At 40.1% G+C, this 12,586-nt stretch overlaps 1 protein-coding gene across 1 annotated transcript; it reads left to right on the top strand.

Annotated features, from left to right (window-relative positions):
- Window positions 1–1,603: 1,603 nt before the first annotated feature.
- On the top strand, window positions 1,604–11,575 carry LOC308123740 (uncharacterized protein). The gene is made up of 5 exons (XM_080486392.1): window positions 1,604–1,623; window positions 1,777–1,817; window positions 2,445–2,494; window positions 7,283–8,896; window positions 11,312–11,575. The coding sequence occupies exons 3-4, from the start codon at window positions 2,487–2,489 to the stop codon at window positions 8,883–8,885; spliced, it is 1,611 nt and encodes a 536-aa protein (XP_080342518.1). The 5' UTR covers window positions 1,604–1,623; window positions 1,777–1,817; window positions 2,445–2,486; the 3' UTR covers window positions 8,886–8,896; window positions 11,312–11,575.
- The last annotated feature ends 1,011 nt before the right edge of the window (window positions 11,576–12,586 follow it).

The following is a 12,586-nucleotide window of genomic DNA, read 5'->3' as shown; positions in this document are numbered from 1 at the left end:
TTTTTATCAGAGAGGAGGAAGTGCTTCAGGTTCTCTTCAACGTCATCAGCTGTGGCGTGTGTGAAAGCCAGAGCCAAAGAAGTGAGCTGAGGAAGCGCTGAAGTGCTTCAGCGGGGCCGAAGGACGTGCAGAAACGGGTACCCACTCAAATAAAACTGAAGATGACTGCCGGTAAGAGGCGATTGTTTACTTTCACTTTCACGCTGAGTTTGGACTGTGAGGTGCGTTTAAGTGCGTCCGGAAATGTGGGACTTTTTAAATACAGCTGTTCACGTTGTGGTTTGCCCTCAGTTGGCTAAATTTGTGTTTACGTTAACTGGTAAAGTGGTATTATTAAATAAAACGTGCAATGAAAATAAATGTACAAATGAAATCAATTGATATCTCAACCTAAATGAAAAGGAAGTCATGATTGTTGGTTAGATTATTAAATTCAAAATACATGAAGTACTATATATACGATTCTTATTGTATTTATTTGTATTATGTATAGTAATTAAAAAATATGGAAATAGCTTCATTGTAAATAATATTTACTTATTTATTGTGAAGTATATCAATGAAATATATGTGTATGAGTGTATATATATGTGTATGTGTATGTATATGTATATATATATAATAGAAATGTACTTATTTAATGTATAACTGAACATTTACTGTTGGATATTGCTCTACTTTATTTAAAACGAATATTGAATGAATGAATTAATATTTACATTGTGTGTGTGTTCCAGGTTTTTTACCTGAAAAATAAATGGGGAAAAGAAATTTAAGCCTCATCATTTGGGAGTGAATCCCAGCAAAAATCTCCAGTCCTGTGGGAACAGTGCACAAAACACAGGGTCCAACTTCTAATATGTATGATAAAACTACCAATATGGACAAAAAAACTAACAATATGGACTGTAAGATACCAATATGGATGGTAAAATTACTAATATTGATGATAAAACAATCAATATGGATGATAAAAATACGAATATGGACAATAAGTTACTAATATAGACGAGTAAATTACCAATGTGGATGATAAAACTACCAATATGGACTATAAAACTACTGATAGGGACATTAAAACTATCGATATGGACGATAAAACTACTAATATAGATGCTTAAATGACCAATATGGATGATAAAACTCAATATAGCGAATCTTGTTTTGCAGCATCATTTCTGTAACATTGAACTGGGCCCGTGTGAACACAGAGAGACGCCAGATGTTTTCATCTGAGCTGACGTGTCGCCATATGGTGTGTGTGTTTTTGTGTGTGTGTGTGTGTGTTCTATATTTTCTTCTCTCATCTTATTTCCTTTGTTTGTTCATTATTTATGCTTCTTGTTTTCCTTCTTTCTCTGTCGCTCTGTGATCTCAGTCTCCTGAATGATACCATCTCTAACTGGAACTGTTTGTTTCCTGCTGCACACCACACATGATTTCGTGGGTGTGGGTGTGGGTGTGGGTGTGGGTGTGGGTGTCCTTCTTGTAATCTCTGAGTTTCTGTGAAATCACATGACCTCCAGTTCGTTAGTTTCAGTTTTGTTTAGAAGTGTGTGTGTGTGTGCATATAAAGGCTTGGAGCGTTCAGACTATAGATCATCCTCATCACAGCAGGAGCAGGTGAGTCTTTAAATCTCCCAGGTTTTTATTACAAAAATGACCTTTCTAAAATAAAACCCAATGATTAGAATCCTTGTAACCACGGAAACCAGATCCAACAATTCATTGAAGAACATTGAATTAAAACAATATTAAAGTGTCATGTTCTCCCAGTGTGCACGCTTTTCTTCCCACAGTCTCTCAACCTGTTGGACGTAAGTAGGCTTCTATAAATATCCCGTATGACAAAACGACTTTAGAAGTTTATAAGATTTCATTATCAGACTGCTCTTATCTCTCTAAGGTTATATATTGTGTTGTATTGTGGTTTGTTTTTACCCATTTCAATCCTTTAATTTGAATGTTATCTTTTTTACTTATTGGTGAACAGTGAAACATTGAGCACTCGTCTTGTTTTTTTCTCTTGGCTTTCTCTGTCACTCGACCAAATATCTGCCTGTCTGGTTTGTTGTGTGTATTTTCTCGTTATGATATGCTGAATCCATCACAAAACCTACAAAACAAATCTACCCGCAGCTACAAATAAAATGACCTGAATTATTATTATTATTATTATTATTATTATTATTATTATTATTATTGTTGTTATTGCTATTATTGCCATTATTGTTATTATTAGTAGTAATAATAACGAGAAGTATACTTCAAATTGCTCAGTGATGAGACTTGATTTCTTCAGTGTCTCTATTATGTGGATGAAATCAACAGAAAACGACAGTTTTATGACAACAAACGGGTTAATCCTGCTTGATATTAGGTCTCTGAGCTGTGATTGGTCAGATTCATGTCTCATCCCGTCCTTCTTCTTCTTTTCTTTACAGCAATCTGACTTCATTGACGCATCACTGCATCACATTGTCACCATGGCAAAGTGAGTATCCTGACCGTAAATGATGCACACAACAAACGTGAAAACAAAATGTAAATAACAGAAAAGTAAACCACATAGTAGTGCCCCATTATGTCATAATGGTGCAATATGTAATACTGTAATACATTTTGAACTCATTATGTAATAAAGCCACATTTTGAAATAACATTCTTCAATGTATTTTCTAATAAACTTTGCCACATTTTGCAATAACTTGTTACATGTTGCAACAGTTATTACAACATGCAGGTTAAATGATAAAACGCACTCAGTGGCACTTACATTCTGCTTTGATTTCTTCAAGGAAATAGAAATGTCTGGTAGAAATACTGCATGGCTTTAACTTTAAAAATCGACCAGCCACAATGACTAGTGATCTAAAAAGTTGAACCTGATTTAGAGCTCTGGAGTCTGCCTTTGTTCTGTTGGCAATACATGAGCAAAAGCAAAGAGTGACATATAATTCTAGTCCAACTGAAACTTAATTTTTACTTATTATTAAACATAAAGGGCTCATTTATTACATAATGCACCAAATTATTACGCTTTCTTAAAGAAAAGTGGAAAACCCAGATTTTGTAATAACGATTGCAGTATGTAACGTTATGACAAAATGGGGCAAAGTTTATTACTACATTCATGAATTTTAGTACAAAATGTGACATTATTACATAATGAGTTGAAAATGTATTACATTATTACATATTGCACCATGATTACGTAATGCGGTGTTACAAACATACATTTAAACATGTTGTGCCTTCTTGAGTAGAACTCAAACGTTCTTTTCTTAATAAATAATTTCAGTATTTTATTCTTTAATTTTAGTGTTGATGCACACATGGTCACATTTTAAATGACTCCTCGAATACTGGTTTAAATTACTACATAAAGTAGCTACTGAAGGAATATTTTTTTTAATTTAATAGCTTATGTCAATTTAAATACTAAAATACAAATCAAAGTGAGGAGCAATCATAGCAGATGTGCATATCCGCCTTTTCATTCTGAATTATGGTTTTATATTTCATTTTTAGCTGCTTCTAATTCAGCTTTCTCTTGTTGGATTGCACCTAAATGAACTTCAGATTTGGTCAAGGTTCACATACTGAGAGTTGATTGAACTAATTCAGATCAGCTGTTCTGGAATCAGAAATTCAGAGGGTACATCCTAATAGCCCCTCCTATCTCCTTTCCTCTCCACTTCTCCTTAACTCCGGAACCTCATCGGAGCATTCAGGTAAACTCACAATGACTCAAAGCAGATCTTGTTAAGTTACCAATGCAATAATATTCCTTGAACAAGTTTAAATAATCTAAAACCCAGATCCCAACTATGAATTTTATGAATGTTGTAAAACCAACACAGTAAAGTAAAGTTTCCGCTGCACCTGCAGTCTTCCTCAGAGCATCATCTGGCGTGTGATGACGTGTCGGTCTTTATCAGGTGACCGGCCTCATTTAGAAAAGAACTTATACATATTCAAACCTTGTGATATTTGACATTATATCAATGGTTAGAAGGGGAACGTGTAAGAAATGCGCTTTTGTAGTCAATGTAGGGCTAAAGATTCCATTGAACTCCTCCAAGCATTTTCTGTGACTGAGGAGAAACACCAGCAACAATAAACAGGCCATAAAACAGCAGGGAGCAGGCCAAAGACCCCAGGAAGTCTCCAACCCCCCAGGTTGGCAACCAATGATAATGGTCGAACCTGACCCAGACACCACAGGGGTCCAAAAGTCAACTTGGTGAAGCTCCTTTCCAACCACCGTTCTCATCCCAGCCACCGAGAGGGACACATATCACTGCTGCCTCGGGACAGTAAAGAGAGCACCAAGTAGGTCCAAAGGACAGAACCGCCAGCCCGCTGGACAAGCAGGACACAGTTTGGAGTACTTCTTCTTTCATATTTCCTTTTTTTGGGGGATTCTGGAGACCCAAGCCAGCGTCTCCTCTCCCACCTTTAGCTGCATCACTGTCCACTCCTGCAGCTGAAGCCAGGCCTCTGAATTTAAGACGCTGATTTCAGACCAGTTACCGCAGCCTCACAGAACTGCACAGCACCACCAGACAGTAAGAGCTTTTTCTGGGCAGAAATTGTTAGATTAGCGTGACGCTAACATGCAATGTGTTTCAATGTGCCGCTGAGAAGGCCGCAGCATATCATATGTTTGTGTACGTGCTTTCACGCGCATCAACCAAGTCTGGGACTCGGGTTTTCCACCCCAGAACCAGAGGTCCAAGTGAGCTCCAGGCCCACTGGGAGCTCTGTGTGGAGAACCGGGTTGCAGAATCGAACCTCGCCAGAATTCTCTGTCTTTCCCTTCTCTCCCCCTTCTCTCTCTCTCTCGCCCCCTCTTTCACTAACCTGAGTCTGCGCAGCCCCTGCACTCCTGTTATCTGATCCAGATAAGTCCATACACATAACCACATTTAGCACCCGAACTGCTAACTTGTGCCGCTAACGACAGATAACCAGAGTTCTTATTGCATGTTCCGACATCCAGTTAGAACTCCAGCTCAGAACCGGACTGACGGCGTCGTCCGGTCGTCACGTGACCTCGGAAAGCGTCCCCCAATCGCCACGGTAACGCTACTCCGCAGAGCGCAACCTGACCACCATTTTAGCTCTTTGAAACCGCATCAGAGCTGCCCTCTTGGGTGACGATCCCAACTCATCCACCACCTGGTGGACGTTCGAAGTCATTACACCCATCACCCTCATCACTCCAGACCACACACACACACACACTCTTTGTACATAGTGTTTGCTGTTTAATAGATTAGATCTCCATGTTAGATGTCGTTTACTACTTGAATGTGTTGATTTATGAGATGATTTCAGAATTATTTATGAATTAAGACATTTTGTTGATAAACGCCTGTCAGCTGAATTGAAGGATTCTTGGTGATTATTGTGTATTTATTGTTGACAATTCACTGGTTTGTTACAGTCTGTGCTTGGATCTCACACCTTACCTTTTATTTAAGATTGTTATATTTTTAAACTGAAATATTAACTAACTTAAATAAACCATTTTACAAATGAGACTGATATTTTGGTATTAGCTATTTCCAGTTTATCTGGTGGTGCACAAATTTATTATTAATAGATAAATAACTAATTTATTCTAATTAATAATTTTTCATTATTAAATATATTTTTGATAATTTATTGACTTTTAAGTAATTACTCAATTACTTTAGGAGTTGTTAATGAGTAAATGACCGTTTACTTCCATTAATAATTTAAAATTTTCCTAAATTACGTCCAGTGATGTATTACTTTCAGTAATCGATTAATCACAGTAATTTAATGCTAATAACCAACCATAAATCCCAACATATCTATTCAGAAATTTGTGGTTATTTCCCCATGGCTGATGTCATTCACCTTCGCTGCCAGCGGATTATTATTACGCCACCGAGTGTGCCCGACAGTCACAACAACATGATCCCCTTTCCTTAACTCCTGAGAGAGAGAGAGAGAGAGAGAGAGAGAGAGAGAGAGAGAGAGAGAGAGAGAGAGAGAGAGAGAGAGAGAGAGAGAGAGAGAGAGAGAGAGAGAGAACTCTGAGGGCAACTCTATCAGAAGCCAATTTGTAGATGAGTCTATGAATGTCTTGAGTAATAGAATCAACACATCTTCATGAAAGTTGAGTAGATCTGTACAGAGCATGATGTTTAACTATTTAATGCTCAGTAGTTAGTTACCACGTTTCTTCAGTGCCTTTGAAGTCAGTTTGTTGCCCAGGCCAGAGGAAGCTGGGGGTTCCTTGGTTTGCCTTGAGGTCAGAGAGGGGGGAGGGGTCTGGGCCCCCTGAGGTGATCTCTTACAACCAGATGTTGACTTACTTGCATGATTTTAATATAATTTTTTCTCACTTCAGTTTTTATTGATTTCTCTCATTTTTCCAAAACAAACAGACAAAACAGAGACGTTTATCCTGAACAAATATAATTGCGGTTTACATAACGACAGAAATAGGAGATATAAGAAAAAGAATGAACAAAAGATAAAGAAGGGAAAGGAAAAAGAAAGAGGAAAAAAGGGTAATATCCTGTTGGGAGCTTCATTCTATTTTGTCCGTTCTTTGGAACAGTTTTCATCTTCCGTGTTGATTAGCCTTTCAGTTGTCTATCGCTATTCTGGTTCCTGAAAAAAGTCAATTCCTTCCACTTATCTTCTGCTTGTGGTTCTTGTAGTCGATGTGTCAGTTTTTCCATTGTTTAGATTTCTTGCATTATGTCTGTCCATTGTTCCGGGTTGGTAGATCCACTTTACCCCAATTCCTTGTTATAGCCTTTTTTCCAACTATTAGTAATATTTTATGATTTTAATATCATGCTTATAGAAGATCACCTATGTTTGGTGAATCTCGAAAAAGTTAACATGGTAAGTCGTAAACATTTTGAGGAATCTGTATTGACTTTCAAAGTGTCAGAGAAACATCCAGAAGGGGGCAGTGTGTCTGTGGGCACTGATAAGTCTATGATGAGCCCATCTGGGCTTGAATCCCATCATTCTAACCACCATGATGCAGCACAGTCGAGGTTTGAGGATCTGACAGGACGTAAAAGTCTTAAAGATTGTGTAGCCCCTGTCGGTGTTGTGTGTTTTGTTGATCCTTTGGGTTCTGTAGGTCTTGTAGGTTTGGAGGTCTTGCCAGTCTTGTAGGTCTTGTTGGTCTTGCAGGCCTTGTGGGTCTTGCAGGTCACAATGTGCAGCATGTGAATTAAAGTCTGAGTGACAAATTGGTTTTCTGTTTTTTTCCCCCCTGTAGCATCACCAACATCTCATCCAAATACCGAGAACTGGTCTCCAAAAGCACGCTGGTCTCAGGAGGACGTCCCAACATCTACCAGCTGAAACCTAAGAAGGAGGAGTTCGGCACTCTGACCAGAATGACTGTTGGAGAGACAAACGGGAACAGGCCCAATAAAACCATCCTGCTGGTTGGTGAAACAGGAACTGGAAAGTCGGCACTGATCAACGCTCTGTTCAACCACAGCATGGGAGTGACATGGGAGGATGAAGTCTGGTTTGAGCTGGTGGAGGAGGGCTCCAATCAGAGCACGAGTCAGACCTCAGATGTTATCGTTTACCAGATTTTTGGCTACAAAGATAAAGCTCCACCCTACTCTCTGACCGTCATCGATACTCCTGGATACGGAGACACCAGGGGGATTGAACGTGATGTCCTCATCAGTGACAGACTGCTGGACATTTTTCGAGCGCAGGACGGCGTGCGCAGTGTTGATGCGGTGGGTCTGGTGCTGAAGTCCAGTGAGTGTCGCCTGAGCGACCGGTTGTCGTATACCTTCAACTCAATAATGTCTCTGTTTGGAAAAGACATGAAGGAAAACATCGTGGCTCTGCTGACCTACTCAGATGGAGGCCCACCCAAAAATGCTCTTAATGCTCTTGAAGCAGCCAAAATCAAATGTGCAAGAAACAAGAAGAACCAGCCAACTTACTTCCTGTTTAACAACCAGCAGAAAATGGAGAGAACGGAGGAACATGAATTAGTTTTGGAAAATGCGTGGAAAATCAACAAGAGAGGGATTGACCAGTTTACTGCCTTCTTAGAGAAAACACCTCCTCAGGAACTGGAGGAAACCGTGAATGTCCTGAATGAACGCATCCGTCTGACAGCCTGCATCCAAAACCTGCAAGATCGCATCCTTCTGATGGAGCTGAAGAAGAAGGAGATCCAGCAGAAGAAGGAAGCTGTGAAACAATTTGAAGACGAGACAAAGAAGAATGAGAGCTATGAAGTTACAGTGGACCAGCCGTACAAAGTAAAAGAGAACATTCCTGGAGGCTGGGGCTTTTTTACATATTCAGGAGCTACCTGCTGCAAAAGCTGCGAGGAGACGTGTCACTATCCAGGATGCACTGTGGCCTGGAGTGCAAAACACTGTGTGGTGATGAAAAATGGCCATTGCACTGTTTGCAGCGGAAAGTGTCCAGCATCATCTCATGTCAAAGACACATGGCAATACATCGTTAAGACAAGGAAACTTACACAAACCAACACACAGATGAAAGAGGAGTATGAGAAGAACAAGTCGGCCAAAGTTACAGAGTCAAACCTGCTGCAGATACTGGAAGACGAGGAGAGGAGGATGATCGAGGTGAAGCGGCAGCTGGAGGACGAAGCCTACGAATATGTGGTAAATCTGGAGCAGATCGCCCTCAACGTCGACTCATTGTCCACCTACGTCCACTACGACTTCTTGATCGAGACAATGTCAGAGAGAGGAGACCAGGAGAAGGTCCAGAAACTGGAGAAGATGAAACGTCAAGTGGAGGAAGGAAACAAATCAGCAGTAGACTACGTGTGGGGTAAAATGAAGCACTTCACACCATTTAAGAAGAAGTGACAAGAGTATTGGTGAGTATTCAGTCTGAGAGAGGAGCTGTGGGCTTCAACTGTTCACTGATGTTCTGTAGGTATGAAGAGAAGAAAGGTGTGTGCTATAGAAGCACTGAGTTGTATGTACAATATATGCATGATAAAGAGACGGGGGGCAGAGAGAAAGGATCAGGGATCAGTGCAGACTAAACCGAGCTGGAAGAGATGAAAAACATCTGGAACTGTTCAGTTCAGTTTTTGTAAAATAACAACTGCAGACTCACGTTTCAAACTGAGGCAGGAAACTAAAAGAGTCAGTCTTGAAGCTGAACGAGTTTTTCCTCAAGCTGAAGGCGTTGGTCCTGAATCTAAAGAAGTTAGTTCTAAGGCTGAAGGAGTTAGTCTTGACGCTGGGTGAGTTAGTGCTGGAGCTGGAGAATTTAGTCCTGAAGATGATGGAGATAATCCTGTAACTAAATAAGTTCAGACTGAAGCTAAATGACTTACAGTATACGGGATCAGTCTCGTGCCAAAAACACAAGCGCAGAATAATTGTAATCGCGCACAGTTAGACCACTTTCTACGCTCGCTGCCTCTATCTGTCGCTCGCTGTGACACCTGTGATCTCTCCACGCAGTGATGTTGAGTTTTAGCCCTTTGGGGGCGGGCACTGCAAAGACGGCCTCGTAATCCCCTCTCCTTTTTGATTGGCCACTTTAAACGTCACTGTTTCCTGGTCATAAAATGAATGACATACTATCAATAGAATTAATGATTAGGGTTTTAATATTACTTTTTTCTAATATTTACGTTTCTGTGAACAACCCAGATTAAGAAAAATTAGGCGCTGACCAGACCAAAAACAAACTTTCCTAGCTCCATACATTGGTCCCAGTATAAAATCAAATGAAATCTGAGAGATAACTGTGTAAGACTAAAGGCTGATTCATCCTCCGTAAGAACAGGAAGAAAGTTCGGCACTCCGGGGTCCTGCCAAACAAAATGACCCAATTTTCTTCGTCCATCTCCATCTGGCCAAAGAAATATGGTTCGGCTGTGCCGACCATCCAGGCGAAAGCACTGCCGAAACTTCTGCGCTGCCGTGTGCTGCGCATGCATGTTCCAGCTCACTAATAATTATTAGTCCTATTTCAATCTTGTTTAGCTTGTAACCTTGCTACTGTATGAGCTTATTAATAGGTCAGTGAGTGGGCTTACGTGATGCACCTGAACGCATCACTCAGCTCCTGCAGTTAAAACCAGACCAAAATCGCGGCTCAGACTTAAACTTTCTCTTTCATTACTGAAACAGTTCACAGAAATGTATTACGGAAAACATTGAAGCGAGATATAAGCTGTGCAGCTGAAAAGTTAAAATGCTGCTTCACAGATGTGTGCCTGCCGTGAGGGGGCGTGGCCTGCAACTTCAACAGATTCTTCTTGGAGTATGAACTCTCCTGCCGAAAAGTAATTTTTTTTCGGCAGCTGGCTGCCGTCACAGCCAAACATTTCTTCTTGTTCTTATGCGTTCTTATGGGAGTCTACAGGGGCCTTTACTTGCTGAGCTTTGATAGCCTCGACTGAAGAGGTGAAGAGTGTCAGTGGATTATCCCAGCCAGTGATCACCGCTTCCGTAAACAAACCCTTCACATGCCCACCTGGAGAGAACAGCGAAAGGAGGCGAAGAAGGCGAAGAAGGCATAAAACCAGAGCAACAGTGCCCCCATGTGGCAGCTGAGCTGCAGGGTGTGACAATAGGCTGTTCATCTGTCAGACAAAAAAGCACTGCAATAATTAGCATAACAGTATTTATATTTTCTCCATAGTGATACTTCTACCTCCTCAGACACTACACTACACTGCAATGGTTCAATATCAATCTTCATACTCTCCCAACAAGATAAATCTCATGACATGTTGAAAACAACTATGACAGCAGAGCGTCTGTGGTGCTGAATCCACTCCTGCTCCGAAGATTGACATGAAAGTAGGAGCAATGTTCTGAGCTTTCCTTTGCTGAAGATCTGGCAGCTCAGGTGTTGGTCTCCTATCTTTTAAAATCTGCTGTTTTTCCTCAAAAGCAAGTTGTGAAAATGTCTTTATCGTCTCGAGCGCTGCCATCCTGCCTGTTAACCCACCAACTGGCAAGAGAATGTATAGAATTATTCTACAGAATAGAATAGAATGCTTTATTTCATTATATCAACTATATAATTATAGTTGATATCATGAAATTGCAGATGCTTCCCCCATTCATGCAAAGTGAGAAAACTGGATCTGTGTGGTAATGGTGACGGATAGATCATCTACAATGGTATTGTCTGTACAGGACAAGAGTGGAAAAAAAAACCTAAAACTTAAGTATTTTGGCTGTAATCAAATATTTTTTAAAAACTTATATTTCTTTTTACGTTGTTTTAAATGAAAGAAGTGACTCGGTTTTATTTTCAACAGGAGTAAAGCTGTCGGATGTGAAAGCAGCTATGAAGTGAGGAATAAAAATGTACCTTCTCAACATTATATACCTTCTGTACTTTCTATGCCTTCTGGGGCCCCAATGCGCAAATATTTGCTGGGTGTGGGTTTGGGGGTTGGTGGACGGTGTGTGTAAGGTGTGTGTCACTTGTTAAGTAATGTAATCTATCACAAAATGAAATACCTGATTACTTTTGGATTGCTTTAATACTGAACTTATAAATAAAGATGACAGTAAAAGAGATTTGTTGCTCAGTGTTTTTCTTTGCAGAACCATTGTATTTGAACGGGGACTGAAAACTCAGACAATTCTTCAATCGGGTGTTGGAGGGGGCGGGTCCTGTTTGTGTCATCACCTCAAGGAAGTGAGTAAAGGGTAGAGGGGTGAAAAAACAATCTTCTTCCTGTTCTACAACCAAGACTTGCTCTTATGGTTCCCACACTTTCATGCAGAGTTTGACTCATAACTTTTCCCAAAGTTCCCATAAAATGCAGACAATTTATTGACTTATTTCCAACTTTTTCAACGCAGATCAAACTTTCTTACCACAGTGGAGGGATTTGGACTGCCAATATCCCAAAAGTGTCCACACAGTAATCAATCAAAGTAGTTAATAAATAGATCATAATCCATCAAATTAATTATTGGAATTAAAGCCAAAAAGTTTTCATACATTGTTGGATTTAAGCATTTGGCTCCAACAAGTAGAATCAGACTGTCAAGTTCTTTGACTCCCGGCTTCCAGACACTCCGTGATTGGAGACAATTTTAAAGACAAACAACAAATCATTGCTGCTGTCCGAAAGAAAGGCAAGATCTCCTATCAGGACGACAAGATTTACATCAACCAGGACCTTTCAGTGCAGGTGAGGTCAGCCCAGCATCAGGTCAACAGTGTGTGAACACCTCATCCAGAGAGGAGTGGGCCTTTTCTTTATCCTTCTATTTCAGCCATTATTAGTGTTTATCTTTATTTAAGACTACAGGACTCAGCTTGATGATGAAAAGCCTGCAGATTGAATTCCATCATTCAAATCATGAAATCCACGAAGTAAACAAACATTTACTGAGACAACATATTTTGGTCAAATAAAGTTGATCTACATTGTAACAAAAACACCCAAACATAAAGCTCAGACTCGATCGGAATTGTGTAAAACCTTTGTTTGTCCCCCAAAAATGCCGTAACTTCACAAAATTTCACAAAAAGGTTCTGAAAATGTAACATGAGTACATTTCATCTTCTTATTCTT

The sequence above is a fragment of the Lipophrys pholis genome (assembly GCF_963383615.2).
Source record: "Lipophrys pholis genome assembly, chromosome: 18".
Taxonomy (NCBI): domain Eukaryota; kingdom Metazoa; phylum Chordata; class Actinopteri; order Blenniiformes; family Blenniidae; genus Lipophrys; species Lipophrys pholis.
The sequence above is the reverse complement of the archived record's forward strand: the minus strand, read 5'-3'. Positions and strand labels throughout refer to the sequence as shown.